A 24,913-nucleotide genomic window follows, 5' to 3' on the forward strand; every position below is an offset into this window, starting at 1 on the left:
TTATTTTTACACAGTTTTTGTTATTTTTACACAGTACATGTTTTGATCAAAAGAACGACTGCTTTTGGTCAAAAGTGTATAGACTGTAGTATCCTGTTTGGCCCTCAAATTGGTTGTGATTTTTTAATACGGGCCCTTTAGTGCCTCATTTTGACTCCCCTGTTTTAAAGCGCCAAAGCATGTGCTATAGTATCTAGTGTTTGTCACTAGTGGTGTCAAATTGATCTATGTCTTATATTAAAAAGGCATCACCATCATCAAATATTCCTGATTATTATTTAAAGTAAAAAAAAAAAAAAGTAAAAAAGTAAAAAAGTATAAAAAAGTTAAAAAGTTAAAAAAAAAAATTAAAAAAAAGAAAAAGAAAATGGGAAAAAACAGGAATTTAGCTAAAAAACAAAACAAAACAATAAAACTGTAATTATAATGATTAAAATGTTATATTTAAAGGTGAGATCAGTGATGCTCGATCACATTTCTTGTGTTGAAATGCTTGGGAAAGGTGTCTGAATGCAGCCTTTCATTTAAATCCACTAAAACTCAGTTGAAAATTGCAACTCTTCTGTCATTAAGGCAGGTATGTAAGGGCAACAAGCTACAACTTAGTGTTTTTGTCTTTCTCTAAACTAAACTAAATACAAATCCAATGAAAAGGGAAATTAAAATTGTAGCCATATTATTGAAAATTTTGCCAGGTCAATCACTTTTGTCCTGATGTCTTTCAGACGCAGAGGCGGTGTCTGAGTGGTTTCCCTTATGCAAATCTGATATATGGCCATATATGTAAACTACATATTAAATATATATGTCCATGTATGTCTAATACATATATGATAATTTTATAGGCATATATGACAAATATATTTTAAAATATAGCAAAAATGGCCACTTTCAAATATGTTCCATATATTTTTCCAGATATACACATATATGTCGAATATATTTCTCTTGCATAAATGTTAATATATGATTTAGTCATATACTGTTAATCATATTAAGGATCCAAATCATACTTGCCAACATTGGGGTGTGATTTTTTTTTTTTTTCTTTGAATGTGCTTGCCACCCTTGCAACCACGTGGACATGTGGTAAACCAGCAGCCCTGTGCTGTTTGTAGGTTGTGTAGTGTTGTTGCTTTTGGCCAGGTGGGGAGTTGAACCCTGGTCTCCTGCATGGCAGGCAGAGACACTAACCACTGTGCCACTGGGGCTTGTGTGGCCCAGATCAGAAATGAGTCTCTATAAAGCACACAGCATGAGTGACAGTGGTGCTTGGGAAAGAGTCGCCTAAAAGTAGTGGTCAAACAAATGCTTTTACCTCAATGACAGTAAGTCCAAGCGGAAAATATAAGAGATCATGAGAAAGGTAAGGCTTTGGGCTTTCAAACTGTGTCAAATTATTTTCAAACTCCCAAAAATCCCTGTGATTCGGCGAGTTAAAAAAGTGTGTGTTTCTCCTTCTCTCCCCAGATTTTGGGTTCCAGATATAATGGGTGTCTATGGGGGAGAGAGCTGGCACTCCTGCCTCGTTAAGTGTCACCGTTTAAAAAGCTGAAACTACTTTGCTTTTGTATTTACATTTTTCAAAGCAAAACTAGTTTTCCTACTACTTTATCCTGAATTTATGCATGTGGAGTGAAAATTGTCTCTCTTTTTCTATCCATCTCGTCTGTCTGAACGCTGAACTGAGCAGAAGACAAAAACCCCGCCGGCAGTATCAACGCTACTTAGTGAGTGACTGAGTCACGTCACCGGCCGCAGGCAGGCCAGGGTCGCCAGATACTGCGACAAATACCCCCCACAATCTCACTTGTTTCCTTCACTGTAAAATCAGGAGATTAGCAGGAGAAATTACTGACTGGGAGCATTGCGGGAGATAGGGTTAAAAATCGGGAGTCTCCCGCGTGAATTGGGAGAGTTGGCAAGTATGATCCAAATATACAATGCATTTATGTATACATAATTGCATCATATACACTACTCACAAAAAGTTAGGGATATTTGGCTTTTGGGTGAAATTTATGGAAAATATAAAAAGTTCATGCTACAGTGATATTATATCATGAAAGTAGGGCATTTAAGTAGAAGCATACACTGGTGATTTCCTCATCTCAAAGAATTTCTTGAAACAAAAGCCAACAACAGTGGTGGGTATACCACAACAAAAAATCTCAATGATCCCATACGTTTTCTATGGGATGCAGGTCTAGAGAAAGTGCAGGCCACTCCATTTGAGGTACCCCAGTCTCCAGCAGCCATTCCCTAATGATACGACCTCGATGAGCTGGAGCATCAAACACCTGATGTGAATTTTGCTGTTAAACTCCTTGTTAGAGAACAGCAACTTGTGCAAAAAGTACTGAAACATTGAACAGTTGGACATGTGCATTCAAAAGTTTACAGAAGGTCACGTTAAGTTCACCTGTAAAGGTTATAATGCATTTTAGGTTCATCCTGAAATTTCACCCGAAAGCCGAATATCCCTAACTTTTTGTGAGTAGTGTATGTGCAAAACAAATACATCTTCCACATATTCACACTTAAAGTTCTTAATATATGTGGAAAATAAATTATGTAATCCAGTATATGCACATATATGTTAACGTGTGTCAGAGACCCAATATTTACGCTACATATTTGCACACATATCCTGAAATATATGTGCTAAACAAATATATCTGCCACATTCTCACACTTAAAGTTCTTAATATATGTGGAAAATAAATAATGCAATCCAGTATATGCACATATATGTTACCTTATGTAAGAGACCAAATATTTACGCCACATATTTGCACACATATCCTGAAATATATTTCCAAATATGTGAACTTATATGTCCCATTATTTAATATATATGTTCATATATGGCCATATATCAAATTTGCGTATGGGTTTTCATATTGACCATTATATAAATCACAATTACAATACCAATTTTTGATCAATTCTGAATTGGCCAGGACCGATAGTTGGCCGATCCCGAGTATAAATTATTGTGTTGCATATGTTACTCAGTTGTCAGATGATATTAAACTGAATGTAATTTTCAAATCTTTATCTGCTGATTATATAGTAAGAAGTGAATGCTCTGTCAGTAATGTTCACACAATATGCTTGTGATGCATCACAGACTATAGTGTAGACACAGTATCATCTCAAGGTAAACTGATCAGCTCACCGAGTAATTGCACTTCACCATTGCACTGTATTAATAGATATTGTGTGTGTGTGTGTGTGTGTGTGTGTGTGTCTTACAGTTGGAGGACCCAGCTATTCGGTGGCAGATGGCGCTGTACAGGGATCTCCCTAACCGCAGTGAGGACACCTCTGATCCAGAGAGGACTGTAGAGAGAGTCCTGGACATTGCTCATGTCCTGTTCCATTTAGACCAGGTGTGTGTGTGTGTGTGTGTGTGTGTGTGTGTGTGTGTGTGTGTGTGTGTGTGTGTGTGAGTTTGCATGTATGCATATGTGTGGATGCACTAGTACTTAAGTTCACAAATGCTGCTATATGTATACACCGTTTCAAACCTCAGCAAATTCACCTGATTTCGTTCAAAAGCATAATAAAGCATAAATAAATAAATAAGAACCAAAAATTGGTGCACAAAAATAAACAAATTTACTTGAAAACATAACATAACATTCTCAGTTAAAAGTAAGTTATGTGATATGGTAGATTTTTTTAAGCTTACTATGACACAAACTGTTGTCTTAAAGGACCATACCAGTAATTTTGCATGTTTAGCCTAATATCTATAAAATGTACATACCGCACATTTCTGCTAATCCTTTCTCAAAGCCAGCAGTCGTATTTTAGAACTCTGCTATCATTTTCTCTGCCTGTTATCCAGCCATTGGTTTCCATTCATTCCACTACAATATGAAAATGAACTTTCAGAGACTTCAAACTTTCTTCACACCAGTATTCCACCACCATGATAAAGTCGTCCACATTATTTTTTCTGAAAGCAGCAGCACGGTTACACTGCCAAGGAAAATAGTACCAGGGGAAGCGTTTGCTTTCCACAGCCAAATACCATTTCTGTGGTCTCTGAATGGTGCCAACTTTGTTAGCACCAGAAGCAGAACATTATAAGGCAAGTGTTTCAACCAAAAATTCATATTTAGAAATGGAGGGATTTTTATTATATTGTTGTGAAATCTTTAGTACCTCTGCATGATTTGTGAAATCGTTTGTTGACACGTAAAATATGTGAAAACTGTTGTGAATGGGCCAACCAACAGGTTAACCAAACAGCAGACTAATAGTGTGTGTCAGCATTGCTTTTGCTTTGGGATCATAAACAAAATATGCATTTTTCAGTTTTGAGTGTTTTTTTTTAATTGTCACAATTTGATGTAGAAAATGAGGCCTCTCAGATAATTTTTCATAAAAAGTTTCACTGAAAAGTAATTAAAAGCTTAGAGATCACTTGGAAGCCCTCAGTATGGGACTTTCTTGTCATCAGATTTTTGTTATTAACAGAGAATATACACTATACAACACAAAACATAAAAGACACAGACCCAATCATATCAAAACCCTAACCCCACTAGACGTCTCCTGTCTTTGTATACAATACCACCACCAACAAGGACCATAGCCAGTGCAGCCCAAGGGCTTAACCAACCAGCCTTGAACCAAAATGGCTGCTGTTCCTGAATACAAAAGTTTATAAATATCTACAGTAGCACATTTTCCATGGCTTCAGCGAAGACACTGACATTATTATACACAGCTTGATGAATTTGTGTAACGTGTTGCAAAGAATGTGGGGCATGCGAATGTACAGCCATCAAATTTTTTGTGCCGGTGAGATTGGCCAACCAGATGCAACATTGTTTTACTGTTAAGTTCAAAAATGAATCATCATTCAATAACAAAACTACAGGTAAACAAAGTATAAAATGGTTCACAATCTGTGAGAGATATGTGGAAAAAACAGTTCCAGAATCCAGAATCTCATTACAAATAGTTTTCAAGGAGTGTAGTATATTCTTAAAACAAAATTCACATTTATCGACCTCAGTAGTGAACTGCAATATTTGTTTTTTCAGGTTGAGCATCCTCAGCGCAGCAAGAAGGCTGTCTGGCACAAACTGCTTTCCAAACAGAGGAAGAGAGCAGTGGTGGCCTGCTTCAGGATGGCACCACTGTATAATTTGCCCAGGTATATGCGCTGCTCACAAACAACAACACAAACATACACACACACACACACACACACACACACACACACACACACACACATACACACACACAGAGGTTGTTCGTTTATCTTGTGAAGAGACTCATTGACTCTCCACTGTTATATCTTCAAAACCAGGCACCGTGCCGTCAACTTGTTCCTGCAGGGCTATGAAAAATCCTGGATTGAGGCAGAGGAGCATTACTTTGAAGACAAACTCATAGAGGACCTGGCTGTAAGTTCAAGTTGAGAATGAAAGTCCAGAGCTGTAACTCACTTGGAGTAAAAAAAAAAAAAAAAAAAAAATATATATATATATATATATATATACATATATATATATATATATACGTATATATATATATATATATATATATATATATATATATATACAGTACAGGCCAAAAGTTTGGACACACCTTCTCATTCAATGCGTTTTCTTTATTTTCATGACTATTTACATTGTAGATTCTAACTGAAGGAATCAAAACTATGAAAGAACACATGTGGAGTTATGTACTTAACAAAAAAAGGTGATATAACTGAAAACATGTTTTATATTCTAGTTTCTTCAAAATAGCCACCCTTTGCTCTGATTACTGCTTTGCACACTCTTGGCATTCTCTCCATGAGCTTCAAGAGGTAGTCACCTGAAATGGTTTTCCAACAGTCTTGAAGGAGTTCCCAGAGGTGTTTAGCACTTGTTGGCCCCTTTGCCTTCACTCTGCGGTCCAGCTCACCCCAAACCATCTGGATTGGGTTCAGGTCCGGTGACTGTGGAGGCCAGGTCATCTGCTGCAGCACTCCATCACTCTCCTTCTTGGTCAAATAGCCCTTACACAGCCTGGAGGTGTGTTTGGGGTCATTGTCCTGTTGAAAAATAAATGATCGTCCAACTAAATGCAAACCGGATGGGATGGCATGTCGCTGCAGGATGCTGTGGTAGCCATGCTGGTGTAGTGCAGTGTGCCTTCAATTTTGAATAAATCCCCAACAGTGTCACCAGCAAAACACCCCCACACCATCACACCTCCTCCTCCATGCTTCACAGTGGGAACCAGGCATGTGGAATCCATCCGTTCACCTTTTCTGCGTCTCACAAAGACACGGCGGTTGGAACCAAAGATCTCAAATTTGGACTCATCAGACCAAAGCACAGATTTCCACTGGTCTAATGTCCATTCCTTGTATTTCTTGGCCCAAACAAATCTCTTCTGCTTGTTGCCTCTCCTTAGCAGTGGTTTCCTAGCAGCTATTTGACCATGAAGGCCTGATTGGCGCAGTCTCCTCTTAACAGTTGTTCTAGAGATGGGTCTGATTTCTGAGGCTGGTGACTCGGATGAACTTGTCCTCAGAAGCAGAGGTGACTCTTGGTCTTCCTTTCCTGGGTCGGTCCTCATGTGTGCCAGTTTTGTTGTAGCGCTTGATGGTTTTTGCGACTCCACTTGGGGACACATTTAAAGTTTTTGCAATTTTCCGGACTGACTGACTTTCATTTCTTAAAGTAATGATGGCCACTCGTTTTTCTTTAGTTAGCTGATTGGTTCTTGCCATAATATGAATTTTAACAGTTGTCCAATAGGGCTGTCGGCTGTGTAGTAACCTGACTTCTGCACAACACAACTGATGGTCCCAACCCCATTGATAAAGCCAGAAATTCCACTAATTAACCCTGATAAGGCACACCTGTGAAGTGAAAACCATTTCAGGTGACTACCTCTTGAAGCTCATGGAGAGAATGCCAAGAGTGTGCAAAGCAGTAATCAGAGCAAAGGGTGGCTATTTTGAAGAAACTAGAATATAAAACATGTTTTCAGTTATTTCACCTTTTTTTGTTAAGTACTTAACTCCACATGAACACACATTCATAGTTTTGATGCCTTCAGTGAGAATCTACAATGTAAATAGTCATGAAAATAAAGAAAACGCATTGAATGAGAAGGTGTGTCCAAACTTTTGGCCTGTACTGTATATATATATATATATATATATATATATATATATGTACACACACACACACACACACACACACACACACACACACACACTACCAGTCAAAAGGTTGGACACACCTTCTCATTTTCTTTATTTTCATGACCATTTACATTGTAGATTGTCACTGATGGCATCATTGTCCTGTTGAAAAATAAATGATGGTCCAACTAAATGCAAAAGCGGATGGGATGGCATGGCATGTCGCTGCAGGATGCTGGTTCGGTGTGCTTTCAATTTTGAATTAATCCCCAACAGTGTCCCCAGCAAAGGACCCCCACACCATCACACCTCCTCCTCCATGCCTCACGATGGGAACCATGCATGTAGAGACCATCTGTTCACCTTTTCTGTGCCGCACAAAGACACGACAGGTGGAACCAAAGATCTCAAATTTGGACTCATTGGACCAAAGCACAGATTTCCACTGGTCTAATGTCCATTCCTTGTGTTTCTTGGCCCACACAAATAATTTCTGCTTGTTGCTTTTCCTTAGTAGTGGTTTCTTAGCGGCTATTTGACCATAAAGGCCTGATTGGCGCAGTTGATGTAGGGATGTGCCTGCCACTAGACCTCTGTATGGCGTTTATCTGGGCTCTAATCTGAGGTACTGTTAACTTGCGATTTCTGAGGCTGGTGACTCGGATGAACTTATCCTCAGCTGCAGAGGTGACTCTTGGGGCTCTAGTTTCCCGGCGCAGCGCAGGGTGGCGCAGTGAGGCCAACCCCGCGCAGAGCTAGTTTCGACCAGCGAAACACGAGAGGTGGACGGTTTGCAAGTTTCGCAGACCGAGGTGCACGGAGATGGGAGTGGCGGCGCAGCAGGAGGAGGTGTCAACAGATTCAGCTTGGCGCAGTGACAGTTTTGTGGCAAAAGGCTTGGCCGAGGTGCGGCAAAACCTCACCATCTGAAACAACGTCTACTTTCCGCGCAAGGCGGAGCGGAGCTGGCGCTGTGGACGTTTGGCTGACAGGCGGGCAGTACGCACATGTCACCAAAACCTCACAGATTGGCACATTAACAATGCAGTTGCAGTTGTTTGCAATTGTTTGCAATGTTCATGTTAAAAGAGCACAGGCTTGTGCAATATTTATTTATTTATTTATTTTAGAAGTTACTCACGTGAGTCAATGGACGGCACTCATTTTATTTGATATAACCTACTTTTGAATAAAAAGATTACGCTATAAATTGACATGCCTTGATATCATTCTTATATAGCTTGCATATAATTTTAAGCTCAATAAATTGAGTGTGGTGTACTGGGAGACCATGCAGGCGGAAGACGTGGAACAGGACCAGCTTGGCAGTTTCCTTAGCAGACGGCAGCTTGGGGATGGGTATGAAGTGGGCCATCTTACTGAAGCGGTCGACCACAGTGAGGATGACTGTGTTACCATCAGAAGGAGGGAGACCAGTGACAAAGTCTAGGGAAATATGGGACCAGGGTCGATGTGGTATCGGGAGTGGTTGAAGGAATCCTGTGGGGGCCTGATGGGAGGTCTTTTGCTGATTACATGTGGAGCAAGCTTTGATGAATTTGCGGGTATCTACCTACAAGGTGGGCCACCAGAAGCGCTGGAGCAGAAAATCTCGTGTACGCCGGGAACCTGGGTGACAGGTGAGCTTGGAGGAGTGGACCCACTGCAGAACATCTGACCTCAATGCTTCAGGAAGATAGAGGCAGTTGGGGGGACAGGCACTGGGACCTGGCTGCCCCTCGGTGGTGGTTCTCACCCTCTCCTCTATGCCCCAGGTCAGAGTGGCGACAACACAGGAAGGGGGAAGGATGGTAACAGGGGCTTCGGCAAGGCCCTCTTCCCTCTGGAACTGCCGGGACAGGGCGTCTGCCTTAGTGTTGTGAGAACCAGGGCGGTAGGAGAGGATGAAGTTGAATCTTGTAAAGAAGAGAGACCAACGGGCCTGACGGGAATTAAGTCTTTTGGCTGTGCGGAGGTACTCGAGGTTCTTGTGATCAGTCCAAATCAAGAACGGCTCCTTAGTGCCCTCCAGCCAGTGCCGCCACTCCTCTAGGGCCTCCTTCACTGCTAGTAGTTCTCTGTTGCCAATGTCATAATTTTTCTCTGCCGAAGACAAGCGTGGAGAAAAAAGCACAGGGATGGAGCTTCTGGTCAGCAGCTGATCTTTGGGAGAGGACAGCTCCGACCTCCACATCCGAGGCATCCACCTCAACCACGAATTGCTGATTGGGGTCTGGTACTTGGAGGATGGGTGCTGAGGTGAACTTAGATTTGAGAGTCTTGTAAGCCTCATCGGCAGCAGGATTCCATTGGTATGGCACCTTGGAACTGGTTAGGGCGGTGAGAGGAGCAGCAACAGAACTGTAGTTGCGGATGAAGCGGCGGTAAAAATTGGCAAAACCCAGAAAACGCTGCAACTGTTTGCGGGAATCTGGAACAGGCCAGGAAGTGACAGCTGAGACTTTCGCCGGATCCATCTGGATACTGTCTTTTGCCACAATATAACCCAGGAAGAAGACAGATGGGGCATGGAACTCACACTTCTCTGCTTTGACGAAAAGGAAGTTCTCGAGGAGACATTGGAGCACAGCCCGGATGTGGTGGACATGCTCACTCTGGGTCTTGGAGAAGATCAGGATGTCATCGAGGTATACGAAGACAAAGCGGTTGAGCATATCTCGAAGAACATCATTGACCAGGGCTTGGAAGATGGCAGGGGCATTGGTGAGGCCTAAGGGCACTACCAGGTACTCGTAGTGCCCAGATGTGTTGAAGGCTGTCCTCCATTCGTCTCTCTCTCTGATGCGGACCAGATGGTAGGCGTTGTGAAGGTCTAGCTTGGTGAAGACTGTGGCCCCCTGAAGCAGTTCAAAGGCAGAAGAGATGAGAGGCAAAGGGTAGCGGTTCTTTATGGTGATGTCATTCAGTCCTCAGTAATCAATGCAAGGCCTCAAAGTAGTATCCTTTTTCTCAACGAAGAAGAAGCCCACACCAGCAGGAGAGGAAGAGGGCCGGGTAATGCCTGCTGCCAGAGAGTCTTTGATGTAAACTTCCATGGCTTCTCTTTCAGGTGCAGACAGGGAGTACAGGGCAGAGCTGTGCCAGACAAGAGGTCAATAGCGCAATCGTAAGGCCGATGAGGGGGCAGTGACGTGGCTTTGGCCTTACTGAAGACTAGACTGAGGTCATGGTATTCAGAGGGTACCCCAGAGATGTCAGGCGGTGAACTGGAGGGATGTGAGTGGATTGGAGAGGAGGCTTGCTTCAAGCATCAGAGATGGCAGGACGGACCCCACTCACGGATAGCCCCTGTCTCCCAGTTGATGTTCGGGTTGTGCTGACAAAGTCATGGGTAACCCAGAATGAGAGGCTGACGAGGAGTCTTCAGGATGTGAAACTGGATCTCTTCATGATGGTTGCCAGAAAGTAACATGGGAACCCGGACTGTCTGGTGCATGACAGTTCCCAGAACATGTCCGTCGAGAGCCCGAGCGGGAATCGGACGAGGCAAAGGAACCCGCTCTAGCCCCAACTGCTGAACCAACCCCTCGTCGATGATACAGGCGTCAGCACCAGAGTCTATGAGTGTGAGCAGGGAGAGCCACCAGGGAGGAGTAACCGGGGTTGGAGCTGAGGTCTCTGTGGTTGAGGGGAGGGCAGGACAGTTGGACTCACCAGTATCTCCCCAACTACTGGCGAGCCTTGGCTTTTACTGGACAGGTGAACTTGTAGTGACCGGCCTGACCGCAGTACATGCAGAGGTTAGATCGCCTGCGTCGCTCTCGTTCCTCCGGAGTAAGGGAAGCACGGCCCAGTTGCATTGGTTCAGGTTCCTCCGACAGCTGTACTGATGAAGATGTAGAGTTGCTGGCATGCCCTCTGGACTTGATGGTGGGCGGATGATGAGAGGACCCCTGGCGTTTCCCCAGTCGGCGAGCCTGAACACGGTGATCAATCCGGACAGCAAACTCTATTACCCCGTCCAGTGTCGAGGGCACATCATGGGAAACCAGCTCATCCTTGATGTACTCAGCTAAGCCATGGAGAAAAGCGTCCACCAGGGCAGCAGGATTCCAGCTGCTGAGGCTGGCTCTGGTGCAGAAGTCTATTGAGTAGTCTGCCACAGTGCGTTCCCCCTGTCGCAGCCCCATGAGCCCTCGAGCAGTCTCTGATCTGGAGAACCCCAGGCCAAAAACCTTGCGTAGCTCCTGAGCAAAACTCTGAAATGAGGAGCAGGCTTCTGATTGTCTCTCCCACTCAGCAGTTCCCCACAGACGAGCTCTGCCCGTGAGGTGGTTAATAGTAAAGGCGACTTTTGCCTGCTCTGAGGCAAAGGTACGGGGCTGAAGGGAGAACAGCAATGAACAGTTTGTCAGAAAGGGGCCACAAGTCTCTGGGTTGCCATCATAACGTTCCCGGACTCCCACCCAGGGCTCAGGAGCATCACTGGGCTGAGGAGCAGCTGGAGCTGGAGCTGGCACTGGAGCCGGTGAGGACTGGGTAGCAGCAGATGATGTGATGAAGTTCGTTATTTGCTGCATTTGTGTAGCTAGTGCAGAGAGAGACTGCTCATTAGCCTTGGCTGCCTGCCTGGCTTCCAAGACAGCAGCAGACAACATAGCCTCATACTGCTGCAAAACGCTCTCAATGTTGGTCAGCCAGTCCAGGGGTGATGGGTTGCCTTCTGGGTCCATTACTGGCCAGATTGTACTGTCAGGTGTGGATGTAGGACCCAAGTGCAGCACAACGCCAGGTAGTAATTAGAAACTACTTTACTGACTAAAGCAGGCAACAGGTAAGTTGGAACAGGAATCAAATTAACAGTCTCTGTAGGAGCTCCAAAACAAACAGAAAACAGTTCAAGCAGGCAGGTGAGTGCAAAAGGGAAAACACACTACACCTGAGAGTCTTTGAGGAGTGCAACAACACTGTTGAGGGGCTGACTGGACTCGTGGTCGAAGCGGAAGCAATGTCGAAACCTGGCAGACAATCAGCGGGGCGGACTAAACCCAGAGGAAGCAGACAGAGGGATTGTCGTGCACGGGCAGAGTGTCGATCAGCGGTGCAGGCAAAATCCAGAGGGAGTAGACGGAGGGATTGTCGTGGACGGGCAGTAGGTTGGGGAGCCGGCAACACAGAGAAACCTGAAGCACTCACGGGAGCAGAGATACTTGACAGGAGATCCGGGGGCAGAGACGAGAAGACGTGGTCAGAGGCAAGCGGGAGTCGAAACCGAGACATCAATCCGAAAATGAATACTGGAGAGTCGTGCATGCTGCGAAGATAATCTGGCACCGAGTGAGGGGATCAGTGCAGCTTAAATACTGGTTGGCTGATGAGCAGTAAGGAGCTGCAGCTGGGCGTTAACAGGTGTGGGAAATCGGCGCTGATGAGGAGGTGTGGCAGGGAGGTGAGTGAGCGCAACAGCATGAGAAAACACGGCAGAGTGTGACAGGGGACACATTCAAAGTTTTTGCAATTTTTCGGACTGACTGACTTTCAGTTCTTAAAGTAATGATGGACTGTCGTTTCTCTTTACTTAGCTGATTGGTTCTTGCCATAATATAAATTCTAACAGTTGTCAAATAGGGCTGTCAGCTGTGTACCAACCTGACTTCTGCACAACACAACTGATGGTCCCAACCCCATTAAGAAGGCAAGAAAGAAGGCAAGAAAACTCTGAGCCCACTGGCTCAGAGTGTCTGACACTCAGAGTGAGGAGTTGTACAGTTTGATGGCCACAGGCAGGAATGATTTCCTGTGTCGCTCTGTGGTGCATCGTGGTGTGATCAGTCTGGTGCTGAAAGAACTCCTGTGTCTGACCAACATGTCATGGAGCAGGTTGGACACATTGTCCAGGATGGCTTTCACCTTGTGAAGCATTCTCCTCTCTAACACCACCGTCAGAGAGTCCATCTTCACTCCCACAACGTCGCTGGCCTTGCGGATCAGTCTGTTGAGTCTGTTAGCGTCCGCTACCCTCAGCTTGCTGCCCCAGCACACCACAGCATAGAGGATAGCACTGGCTACCACAGACTCATAAAACATCCTGAGCATAGTCCTGCAGATGTTGAAGGACCTCAGCCGCCTCAGAAAAAAGAGGCAGCTCTGGCCCTTCTTGTACAGGGCATCAGTGTTCTTCCTCCAGTCCAGTTTATTATCAATGTGAACCCCCAGATACTTGTAGTCCTCAACAATGTCCACATTGAGCCCCTGGATGGAAACAGGGGTCACAGGCACCTTGGCCCTCCTCAGGTCCACCACCAGTTCTTTGTCACATTGAGCTGTAGATGGTTCTGCGCACACCATGTGACAAAGTTGCTCACAGTAGTCCTGTACTCCACCTCATCACCCTTGTTGATGCATCCCACTACTGCTGAGTCATCCGAGAACTTCTGGAGGTGATAGGTCTCTGTGCGGTAGTTGAAGTCGCTGGTGTACAGGGTGAAGAGGAAGGGAGAGAGGACGGTCCCCTGCGGTTCCCCAGTGCTGCTGACCACTCTGTCTGACACACAGTGCTGTAGGCGCTCATACTGTGGTCTGCCAGTCAGATAGTCCACAATCCAGGACACAAGGGAGGAGTCCACCTGCATCGCCGTCATCTTCTCACTCAGTAGAGCCGGACGGATGGTGTTGAAGGCACTGAAGAAGTCAAAAAACATGACTCTCACAGTGCCCCCCGTCTTGTCCAGGTGTGTGTAGACGCGGTCGAGCAGGTAGAGCTCCTAGTCGGGGCTGGTAGGCGAACTGGAGGGGGTCAAGATGTGGTGTGACCACAGGCCGGAGCTGCTGTAGGATGAGTCTCTCCATGGTCTTCATAATGTGGGAGGTCAGCACCACCGGTCTGTAGTCCTTGGAGCTGCCGGGGCACGGCATCTTCGGCACGGGAACAACGCAGGACGTCTTCCATATCACAGGGACCCTCTGTAGACTCAGGCTCATGTTGAAGACATGCTGGAGAACTCCACAGAGCTGGAGGGCACAGGCTCTGAGCACCCGGGGACTGATACCGTCAGGGCCCGCAGCCTTGCCAGAGTGAAATTTCCCCAGCTGTCTTCTAACATCCTCTGCTGTGATGAACACTGTAGATGGGGGTGGATCGGTGGGGGTGGAGGTGAGAGAAGGGCATTCACAGGAAGATGAGAGGCAGTCAGGAGGGGGAGAGGGAGAGAGAGGAGTAGCTGTCGTCAGGGGCCAAACAATAGAGGTGCTGGGGGGTGCAGGAACCGCTGTATCAAATCTGTTAAAGAACAGATTGAGTTCTTTGGCCCATTCCACGCTGCCTTCAGTACCTTTATTTCCGGCTGGCCTGAAGCCAGTGATTGTTCTCATCCCTCTCCAGACCTCTCTGGTGTTGTTCTGCTGGAGTTTCCACTCCAGCTTCCTCCTGTACTACCCCTTAGCCTCTCTGATTTTGCACTTCAGGTGTCTCTGGATGTCTCTCACCTCCTCTTTGTTGCGAGCCCAGAACGCCCTCTTCTTGTCGTTCAGGATGGCTTTGATGTCCTTTGTTACCCAGGGCTTGTTGTTGAGGTAACAGTTGATCGTCTCTGCTGGAACAATGGAGTCAACACAAAAGCTGATGTAGTCTGTGATGCACTCCGTGAGCCCGTCTGTGTCCTCTCTGTTCGGCTCACAGAATGCCTGCCAGTCTGTGACCTCTAAAACACCCCTGGAGTGTCTCATAAGCCTCCTCTGACTATCTCCTCACTGTCCTTGTGGTCGCAGGCTGGCTCTTCACCAGAGGCATATAAGAGGGTCTGAGGTGCACTAGATTGTGGTCTGATCTGCCCAGTGGGGGAAGGGGAGAGGATCTGTATGCATCCTTCACGTTGGCATACAGCAGGTCCAGTGTCTTCTCCTCCCTGGTGTGGCAGTTCACAAACTGTGTGAAGCTGGGTAGTGTTTTGTCCATGGTGACATGGTTGAAGTCACCCGAGATGGCAATGAATGCACTCGGCTGTTCAGAGTTGGACAGCTAGTGATGGAATTGATTTTACAGACACATGCTAACTGGAAGTCGCAAGCCATTGATTTTTGTGCACTAGATTCCCATGGGGAATGCATGGAGAAGACAGAAAAATAGTCAAGCTCAAAAAAAAAGAAAGAAAAGAGTAAGAAAAGAAGACAGTGAACTAATTCACTGGCATCCAAAAGTTTCCCTTACTTTGGAAAGCAGCTCCAAAGTGGTGATATTGCTGGTGCATCACTGACCACATGCCTTCATGATGCTGTACATGGGCTGAAAGAATCAGTAACAGTTGCTCAAGAGAAAATGGTGAACTCCTGCTGTGCTTGGGATTTCCACCTAAGAACAGCAATCTTGCTTGTTCAACTACCTACCTTTAAACTAGCACTTAGCCCAACTAGTGTTGGGTGGTGCTAGATTGTCTAGTTGTCTAGATTTGTCTAGATTTAGGCTTTTCAAAGACAATAGCTAAACTATGCAGAAACATAAACCAATCATGAAATAATCACACCAGAAATGTTAGATTTTTCAGATCATCGTCTTTAACTGTATATCTTTGAACATTAAATGGTGAAGCGCCAGTTTTCTACCAGATGTGACTGTTAGCATGATGTTATTTCAATTCAATTTGTATCCAGTGAACAGTAGCAGAATGTATTTGCTGCATGCTGAGAGTGTCTGAATACATCTATGGTATTATACTAAATAGGTTTATTTTGCCTACATATTTAACTTAGGTTTATTTTTTCTTCTAATCAGGCTTAAAGTTTTTGTGTCATACTTTGACAGTTTCGACTGCTGTCTCTGCAGTCATCATCAGAATGGTCACGTGATGTTGCTGTGACGTCTGATAGGTGTGTTAATATCGAGGTTGTCATTCCATCTGAGTGGCACAGGACACATCCTGTTAGCAGATGGACCGATGGACAGCAGGGAGAAATGCCCTCTAGTACCTGGCACCAGAGGTTCCACCACCCCCCCATCTGTTCAACATTCCAAGCAACATATATTGAAATCTGAGGAGCAGATTGCCATGAAATTTTGTCAATTCACGCTACATAGAGGATGAACCCTGTCAGTTTTGTTGATCTCATGTACACAACATCTCAAAATCAGCTGTTAGTATTATCAGCGGCGGTAGTAGCAGTACCACTAGAAGTGGTAGAAAAAGTTGAAATAGCAGAGGAAATAGCACTTGTAGGAATAGTACAACTGGTAGTAGAAATAGCAGCAGTAGGACTACGATTGTCACAATACTAGAATTTCACATTTCGATACCTAGAATATACAAGAATATCCAGAATATACTGATATTCAATATCAGTTTTGATATCACAAGATAAAACATTGCAACTTATTAAGGGACTTCAGAATTTATTTTTAATTATGTCATTATTTGTGTTTGTGTATTAATTTAAGAGATGGGTTGTGTGTTGTCAGTCACAGCCTCTCATCTTATATATCAATATCTAATCTTAGAGATTAGATCTAATCTTAGAGATTAGATATTGATGTACTATGTTATGAGGACTTAAACCTGCTTCATAGAAATGTTCATCTATTGATGTTCATATAGTTCCAATACATTTTTTTCTTTTGGATATCCCTCTCTAGTATGATCATGAATTCAGAGATATTTTAGTGTCATTTTTTGGTATTGCTATTTAAATTCGCCCCCAATTTACATAATACCGTATTGCTGATGACATTTTTCTGCATATTTGAGTCAACCTAAAAATATTTTCCTAAAGGTTTGCTCATTCAGCCTATTGTTTTTCAATATGGCCTTCTCTGTCAACAAACCTAATTTAGAGAAATTGTGCTGTACCAGTTTTGAAATATCACAATTCAAAGTTGTCAGTATGTTGAATGAAACCTACCAGAAGCTATGCTTCATCAAGTAACAATGTAAACATCCAGGTTAGCAATTTTGAATCTTCTAACTATAGATAATGGCCGTGGTGTTTGTAAAGTGTGAAGTTTGGTCTAATTTCTTCAAATAGTTTTCGATAGCATTGAAATCCCCAAGAAAATCAGTAAATAAGCTTCACTTTCACTTTGTTTTTAGTATTTTGCCTGTATCATGTGGCTTAATGGTAGTGCATGTGTGTGTTTCAGAAACCTGGTGATGAGGAGCCATCTGAGGAGGAGGAAGGTGTGAAATGCATTGATCCACTGCGTCAACTCATTCAGCTGTTCAGTAGAACGGCTCTCACAGAGAAGTGGTGGGTTTTACTCCGGGCTGGTCAATATATTGATATCGATATCATGATAGAAGACTATATCATCTGGGATTTTAATAAATATTGTGAAATGGCATATGGGTTGTCTCCCCTGGTTTTAAAGGCTATGTTACAGTCAAGGGATCCATATTTCTGAACTTAAACTCTACCTGCTTAGTCATCATATCCACACTACTAATGAGTGTTCATCATAAATTTCTTTATGAAGAATATTTTGTGAAAGAGTCATCCTTATAATATCAACACAATATCAATAATCAAGATATTTTGTCAAAAATATTGTTATATTTGATTTTGTCCACATCACCTAGCTCTAGTTTTACATTGATACAAGCTGGGGTGTAGTAGAGAATAAAACCTCTTAAACTCACGTTAGGTGCTTTTCTATTTGCAGAATAGATTTTTTTCTTTTTAGATTGCCACAAATATATGTTATGTAAATTCATAGTATACATCACAGTAAATAAAATCAAACTCAGTTATGTGAGGATAGTGCATTACTTAAGCATAAAGAATGCTTTTCTGGAATTAATTTTGGTCATATGGGTAGTTATTCACTATATCATGACTGATCTGGATGTCACACTTAATATTTTCCAGTATATCACAGGATTTTGTAAACAGTAGAAAAAATACACCATCAAAAATCAAATGATTGTTTTATGTGGGAAATACAAGTAGGCTCAGGAAGGGGTTTATCCTTTGCATCTAACTCAACTGAAAGAGTTATATTCCAGGCTGACCCAACACACTAAAGGAAAACTGGTGTTCATGCACCAAAAGGCAAAATTTATGTTCATGGACATGAATTTAAAAATTGTCCTCATGCATGAAAAAATGGACAATTGGTATCCAAAGACATGAATCTGTTTTCGTGACCATTGCACAAACTCCTGTGAGACAAGATTTGGTATATCATACACAGCTGTCACAGCAAAAAACGCATTTACTACCTAATAACATTCTATTATATTATCCATCTGGTTAGTTAATTGAACTCAGATATTAACTGATCCATTTATTTGACTGTGTGTAATTTCTGTTGCAGTAAACTGGATGAGGATAATCTTTACATGGCCTATGCTGACATCATGGCTAAGGTAACAACTATATGAATAGCTGAACCTTTTCATATTACACTGACATCGACTGTTTTAACTTGGACACTTATGCCAGTGTGTTTTATTGTTTTATCATAAGTCAGCAGCTGTGCTATATTTTTATTTTTAATATTTTATTTGCCCAATCTACCTTGTCAATAAATTAGTTTGTACATAGTTGGCTTGGGTCTGTGTGGTGTGGCCCGGAGATTTTACTCAACACATGTGGACGTGCACATGCGGCTCCACCTCCCGAATTAACTTGCCTATAATATAATATAATATAATGTGTATATATATATAAAGCCACCTTGCTTTAGCCTCAGTTGAACCCCTGAGAAAATCTACTGCCCTCTCTCCATCACGGGTTTAGGATTTAAGATAACGCAGCCTGCCCTTAAAGGCAAAGGCACCTGGCACACTGATTGGTTTAATTGGTGTAACGCCCAAACACGCCTATGCATAATATAGCGGGTAGCGCAAGTGTTTTACGGATAACGGGAGGTGCGCAAGATAGCAAGTTTTGCGGGGGAACGCCTCTTGCGCAATGCTAAATCCTCAAATAATGGGTTTAGGGACTCTGGCGCAAGATAGGGCCCATCATGTGAATTAGCAGGCTTATTGAATAATAGTAATGATTATTAGTATTGGATCTAAGGTCAATGATGGACCCCTGATATTTCTGTTATTCGTCATCGTTGTCCTCTCCTTCTGATATGGTCTCAGAATGATCTGTGCCTCAGAGACCAGACTCCCCCACTCCCCCACTCAGTGAAATAATACACCAGTCACCTAGGTCATGGCAATGTAACAAGCAACTTTATATTACGGCCAATAATGTCATAATTACCATTTCACCTTCATTTGCAGGACTAAAGACCAGAGGGACCAGAATGTTATATCTTGGCAATTTAGAATTTTTCCAAAATGACGAATCAAGCTTTTATTCTTACTGTCAAATAATTAACCCCATAGGTATGGATCACACTGATTGCTGCTTGTAGCTATATTAGTTTTATATTGAGTAGTATTATTGTCTTTTTCTCTACTCCCACTTTCCCTCATCAGAGTTGCCATGATGAAGAGGATGAAGATGGAGAAGAAGTGAAGAGTTTTGAAGTAGGTGATATATCCGTCATAGGAAACATTATCTAATGAGACTGCATGGTTATGGAGCTATCCATTGACTTCCAGGTGTTCCAACTGCTGCGGTGGAACTGTGTTACTAATTTTCAGCTACACAGTTTGCTTCCTCTTCTTCTTCACTGATCGTTGCTCTTTATCAAAAATTTTCATTTATTGCCCTGACCTAAAGTATTTGTTGCATTACTAAATTTCTACTGATGACTCTAGAAATTCATTAGAGCAGCAACAAGGTTGTAGACCCATGTTGTGCACATTTTGCCACCTAGGAATGCAAGAAACAGCCCTTGCTGCCCTGTGTTTGTGTAAATATGCCTTTGGTAGACTGTAATGGTCCCGTTTCTATCTACTTTGATAAAGAGTGTATTATGACTTTTTAAAGACTTGAACCTCAAAGGTTTAGGACCTGGGACTTGACTTGGATTTGTCAATCTTGACTTGGCAAATGGTATTTAACTCAAGGCTAGTTCTCCACTTATCTCACTGCACATAGTCACATGTAATGGCATTTTTGTTGTTGTTGTTTTTTTCCAACTGATAAAATTATGACCCCTTGAGAGCATATTGTAGCTATAGATAGCACACTATTGCCTGTCAGACCTGTGTTTTGTTTCCAATAACCAGGAGAAGGAGATGGAAAAGCAGAAGCTGTTGTACCAGCAGGCTCGCTTGCATGACCGTGGGGCTGCTGAGATGGTGCTACAAACTATCAGTGCTAGCAAAGGTATGTTTCAAGTTGCACTAAATGATTTCTGATCAATAGAGGGTCCAAATGATGGAAATGAGGGATACATTTCCTCTCACAAGGCTTTTGTTGGATTTACTCACTGGATTATTTAGTCTGTGACCTCCAATTCAAAAATGTGGTAAAGCTGCAGACTTTCAGAGCAAGGCAAGTTAAAGGCAGAATGAGTAGAAAGGTGGTGGTCTAGTAGGAGGTAGTCTGTTGCAGTTTGTAGACACAACTCAAATTCAAGCACAAATTTAAAGTTGGCCCCTCCTTCATGGCTAAGCTAACCACCGGCAGCCAGTTTCCTAGGATGCTGATGGAGAGAATGCTGTTGCCAGCACCTACCCGTTCAACAGAAAGCAGGCAAGCTTCATCCTCATCCTCTCAGCAAGTGAACGCCAACCCCAGATTCACTGTGGTTGTGGAACGCGCTTTGTCCACTTGGGGTTTCACATTGGTGTTTTTCCACAATCTGCGATCTGTCCAAGATTTTGATAGCTTCCTTTTGCATGTTGTATTATCAATGTGGCACTGTGCGCGGTTATTGGCTGGAAGTTACATGTCCACTGCCCAAAGGTTGAGTCCTGTGCTCAGCAATACAAGAAAATCCAGGCAGAGAACAGGGTCTCTGCATATACACACACCAGCACACATGTCTAATGGGTCTTAAGTGATAATGGAGAGGGATTATATTTGTTATCAGTTTATGCATTTCTTTTAGGAAAATCCTACTTATTTGGCTTTTAAGCTGGTTTGAACAAAGTTTTTTCTGCAGTGCTGATTGCAGTGACAGGCACTTGTGTGACTCCTCTAAAATATGGATACATTCATCTGCAGAACGTGTGGTTTCAGAGGCACTCTGAATGAAGTTCAAATGGCTAGTGGGTAAAGTGGAGGGCAGAGGAGGAGCTCATTTAGGCGAGTGAGGGGTTGATTAAACCAGGAAATAACTGGCTAATTGTAAATTTTATGGAGGAAAGAAGATGCACAGTGATGACTCTCACATTGCAACTGATCACTTTACTTTAAAAAATGCATGTAGTATTGCTTATATACAGTATATACTACTGTAGACCTGATGTAGGCCCAATATCTAATGGGCCTAAAGAGGTTTGTCAAAGAAATAATCCACTGCTGGAAAGATATTTTTGCTGGTCTTTTCATAAAACTTGGCTGTCTATCTATAATAGTTTTGAAATTAGTGCTACATGACAATAGACAGAGAAACAGAGAAAAAGGGCTGTGCTATTCCGTTTGGCTCAAAACAAGACCAGCAAACTGGGTAACAAACTGGGTCAGCATAATATACTACTGACACTGTATTGATGCAAAGCTGGTAGAAAATCAGCATTCCTACAGCAATCAGCATTCCTTCTTACAGATCCCGGAATTTACTTGCAAACCATGGATGCATTGGATGGTGACTTTTGATGACTAATGATCTTATTTATTCATTTTTTTTTTTTAAAAATCTTTGATTCTCTCCACCAGGTGAGATGGGTCCCATGGTGGCCTCTACTCTTAAACTGGGCATAGCAGTCCTCAATGGGGGAAATTCCACTGTGCAACAGGTATCACTGCAACAAGTATCATTTTTTTGTAATTTCCTAAAAACATATTACTACACTACACAAAAGCTTTTTAATAATTTGTTTTTGCCTGTTTTATTATCATTGTGTTTACCTGGTACTCTTTACCAACAGTAATTTTAACTAGTCTAACATTATATTTTGTCATGAAAATACAGATTTTATTATTATTATTATTATTATTATTATTGTTATTATTGTTGTTGTTGTTGTTGTTTTTAGGAGGAGGAGGAGGAGGAGGAGTAGTAGCAGTAATAGTAATAGTGGTAGTAGTGGTGGTAGTAGTATTACTAGTGGTGTCAAGAGATTAAAAAAATTGAGAGATTAATTAATTATGATCTGAAATTAATTGATCTAATTAATCTCTTTTTTAATCTCACCTAAAATTGCTGAGAAAAGCCCTGAACTTGAGGTATTTCCCTTTAAATTGATTACATTATTGTAGCAGATCAGTCCGATGCGGGTCGGGGGGACGACCCCTCTTTTTCAAGACCCTTTTTTGGAAAAAAAAAAAAAAAAAATATATATATATATATATATATATACATATATATATATATATATATATATATATATATATATATATATATGGACAAAATCTTGTTTGAATAAAAAAGCCACCGGTCGGCATCAGGCGAGCCGGCCGCGGCACCGGGTCTGGTCTGCCGGATCTGACAGGTGAGCGGAGCACACATAGCCTAGCCTACTGCCATATCAATTTTTGTTCATACGCGGCTGCAATGACTGAGCAATGCGGCCATTCGCCGGTAATCGCGGCATCAGGCGAGCTTACCTACTGGTTTACATATGCACAATACATGTGTATTTGCTTAGACCCCCAATATTAGACGAGGGCGTTTTTTCAGGGCATTTTCAATGGAAAAAATATCGTCTTATATTCGGATGAATACGGTAATGTATTAACTTCGATCACGCAACCTTTTCTTCCACCTCCTCTCCTCTCCTCCACAGTCAGACACACACACGAGTCGGGACACCCCCTCCTCAACATGCGCTGCCTGTTTACAACGGACTCGGACTGTTGGGGCGGGTGTTAATCAAAACAAACCAATCATGTCTTGACCTCTTCACAGGTTGCTGGCCTCTGATTGGCCTGGCCTGTCTCTCTGACTTAAAAAAAAAAAAAAAAAGATCAGACTGGTGAGGCCAGCCGGACCGGACCGACAGCTGATTGGCCTGGCCGGCGACCTGTTTAAAAAAAAAAAAAAAAAAAAAAAAAAAAAAAAAAGACGGTCAGGCCACCGGGCCAGTGACAGGCCGGCACAAACACAATGACAGCCAATCAATGTCCACTTCAGGGTGTGACTGACCATTGTTTTCCACCCCCAACAATTTAAGCACAGGAAGCCCAACGCCTACAAACCGATTTTATAAAAAGTAAAATTAGAGATTAAAAATTAGATTAACTCGATTAAAAAACATAACGCGCTAAATATGACTGTAATTAATTAATCTCAATTAACGCGATAATTTGACACCACTAAGTATTACATCATATCATTATATTATATCACATTAAGAATCCTGGCTCATTGACAGGGCAGCCTATTGTTTTTGTGCATGTTCTTTATAATTTTTCATGCTTTCTTTCTGTCAAGCAGCCTATTTTCCCCAGATAATGGCAAATTACACCACAAGGGCCAAAAGGTGGCACTATGTTAAGCAAATGATTGTTGTGGCTAATAATGTCTAAATTAGTTGACTTAGAAGGAAACACATTACACCATAGGTTCTTTATATCAAGCCAGTTAACCAATTAGTGGATTCAGTTTCTGTCATATTTGATTTTCCAAAATTTTCAATTTTCTGAAAAAATATTTTTTACTGTGTATTCCTTGATATTTCCGGTACTCCGTATTGTTTGTTTGGCTTCCACAAGGCATCTCTTTTGCAAAATGAACAACTTCTGAATCCAAAGTTCAGTATTTACAGAATTTCACTCACCTCATCAACAGGCTCTGTTGCCAACATGTTTGGCCAGCTGACTAATTCCAGTAATTCTTAAAACTGAGATGAGGGTACGATTTCTCGTATGTCACTAAACTAATCCAGGCTAATCTGCAGGCCTGACCCCATTAGTAAATTGGTTGAATGTTTGCTTGTCAGTGGTCAACATGGGTCAACCAAAATAGATTTTTTTGGCAAGCGGACCTGGGCACAACAACCCCTGCACAGAGCAGGATGTGATGTGAATGTGAAGTGTTATGTGATCAGGTCGGCAAAACCGGCATGTGCTGGTCATGTTATGGAATGTACAGTACCTAATCATTCAGCAAGCAAGTTTAGTCCAACCTGCATCTAAAATACAGCTAAAATTGTGCATTAAGTTGACTGTATACACTGGTGTTCAGTTACATCAGTTATTTGTTATTTGTGAGTTTATGCCTCTGCTCATTTCGCTGACAACATTTTAATTGAAAGCTTTGTATCTGTTAGCTCTTCCACTGGAGCATATGTGCCTGTCAATTCACCTCCAAGCACACACATCTTAGCCTCTGCCAGTAAGCCAATAAGCAGAGAGGCTGCATTTTATTTTGCTTTTCAGATTTGTTAAATGCCAAAAATGCTCATTTATTAATTAGTGTATTCAATGATCACTTTCCATAGACAAACAGAAAGGCTGCATTTTATTTATTATATTAGACCATTCCAAAGCACCAAAGTTTATGCTACATGTACATGTATCACATTTTGATAATAACTGAAAACATATTTGCTTAAAATCCGATTTGTTTGTTGTGAGTCATTGATCCATTGGTTTCCACATCCTTTCCTCTGCCTCTCTTATAGAAAATGCTGGATTATCTGAAAGACAAAAAGGATGTGGGCTTCTTTCAGAGTCTGGCTGGCCTGATGCAATCATGCAGGTAACTCTTAAGGTTCTTCCTACTGTAGCCAATACACCAGAGCAAAGCATAGCCAAAGAAAGTTAACTACATTTAGCCTACAC

At 42.5% G+C, this 24,913-nt stretch overlaps 1 protein-coding gene across 1 annotated transcript in view; it reads left to right on the forward strand.

Annotated features, from left to right (window-relative positions):
• Positions 1-24,913, forward strand: part of ryr2a (ryanodine receptor 2a (cardiac)) — a 666,625-nt gene that overhangs the window by 514,132 nt on the left and 127,580 nt on the right. Inside the window, exons 79-87 of the mRNA XM_030078094.1 lie at positions 3,261-3,395; positions 5,064-5,176; positions 5,333-5,429; positions 17,256-17,362; positions 18,429-18,480; positions 19,549-19,599; positions 20,248-20,347; positions 21,845-21,924; positions 24,754-24,830. Of these exons, the coding sequence (XP_029933954.1) occupies positions 3,261-3,395; positions 5,064-5,176; positions 5,333-5,429; positions 17,256-17,362; positions 18,429-18,480; positions 19,549-19,599; positions 20,248-20,347; positions 21,845-21,924; positions 24,754-24,830 (812 nt within the window). The remainder of the gene's footprint in view (positions 1-3,260; positions 3,396-5,063; positions 5,177-5,332; positions 5,430-17,255; positions 17,363-18,428; positions 18,481-19,548; positions 19,600-20,247; positions 20,348-21,844; positions 21,925-24,753; positions 24,831-24,913) is intronic.

This window comes from Myripristis murdjan, chromosome 19, assembly GCF_902150065.1.
Source record: "Myripristis murdjan chromosome 19, fMyrMur1.1, whole genome shotgun sequence".
NCBI classification, from domain to species: domain Eukaryota; kingdom Metazoa; phylum Chordata; class Actinopteri; order Holocentriformes; family Holocentridae; genus Myripristis; species Myripristis murdjan.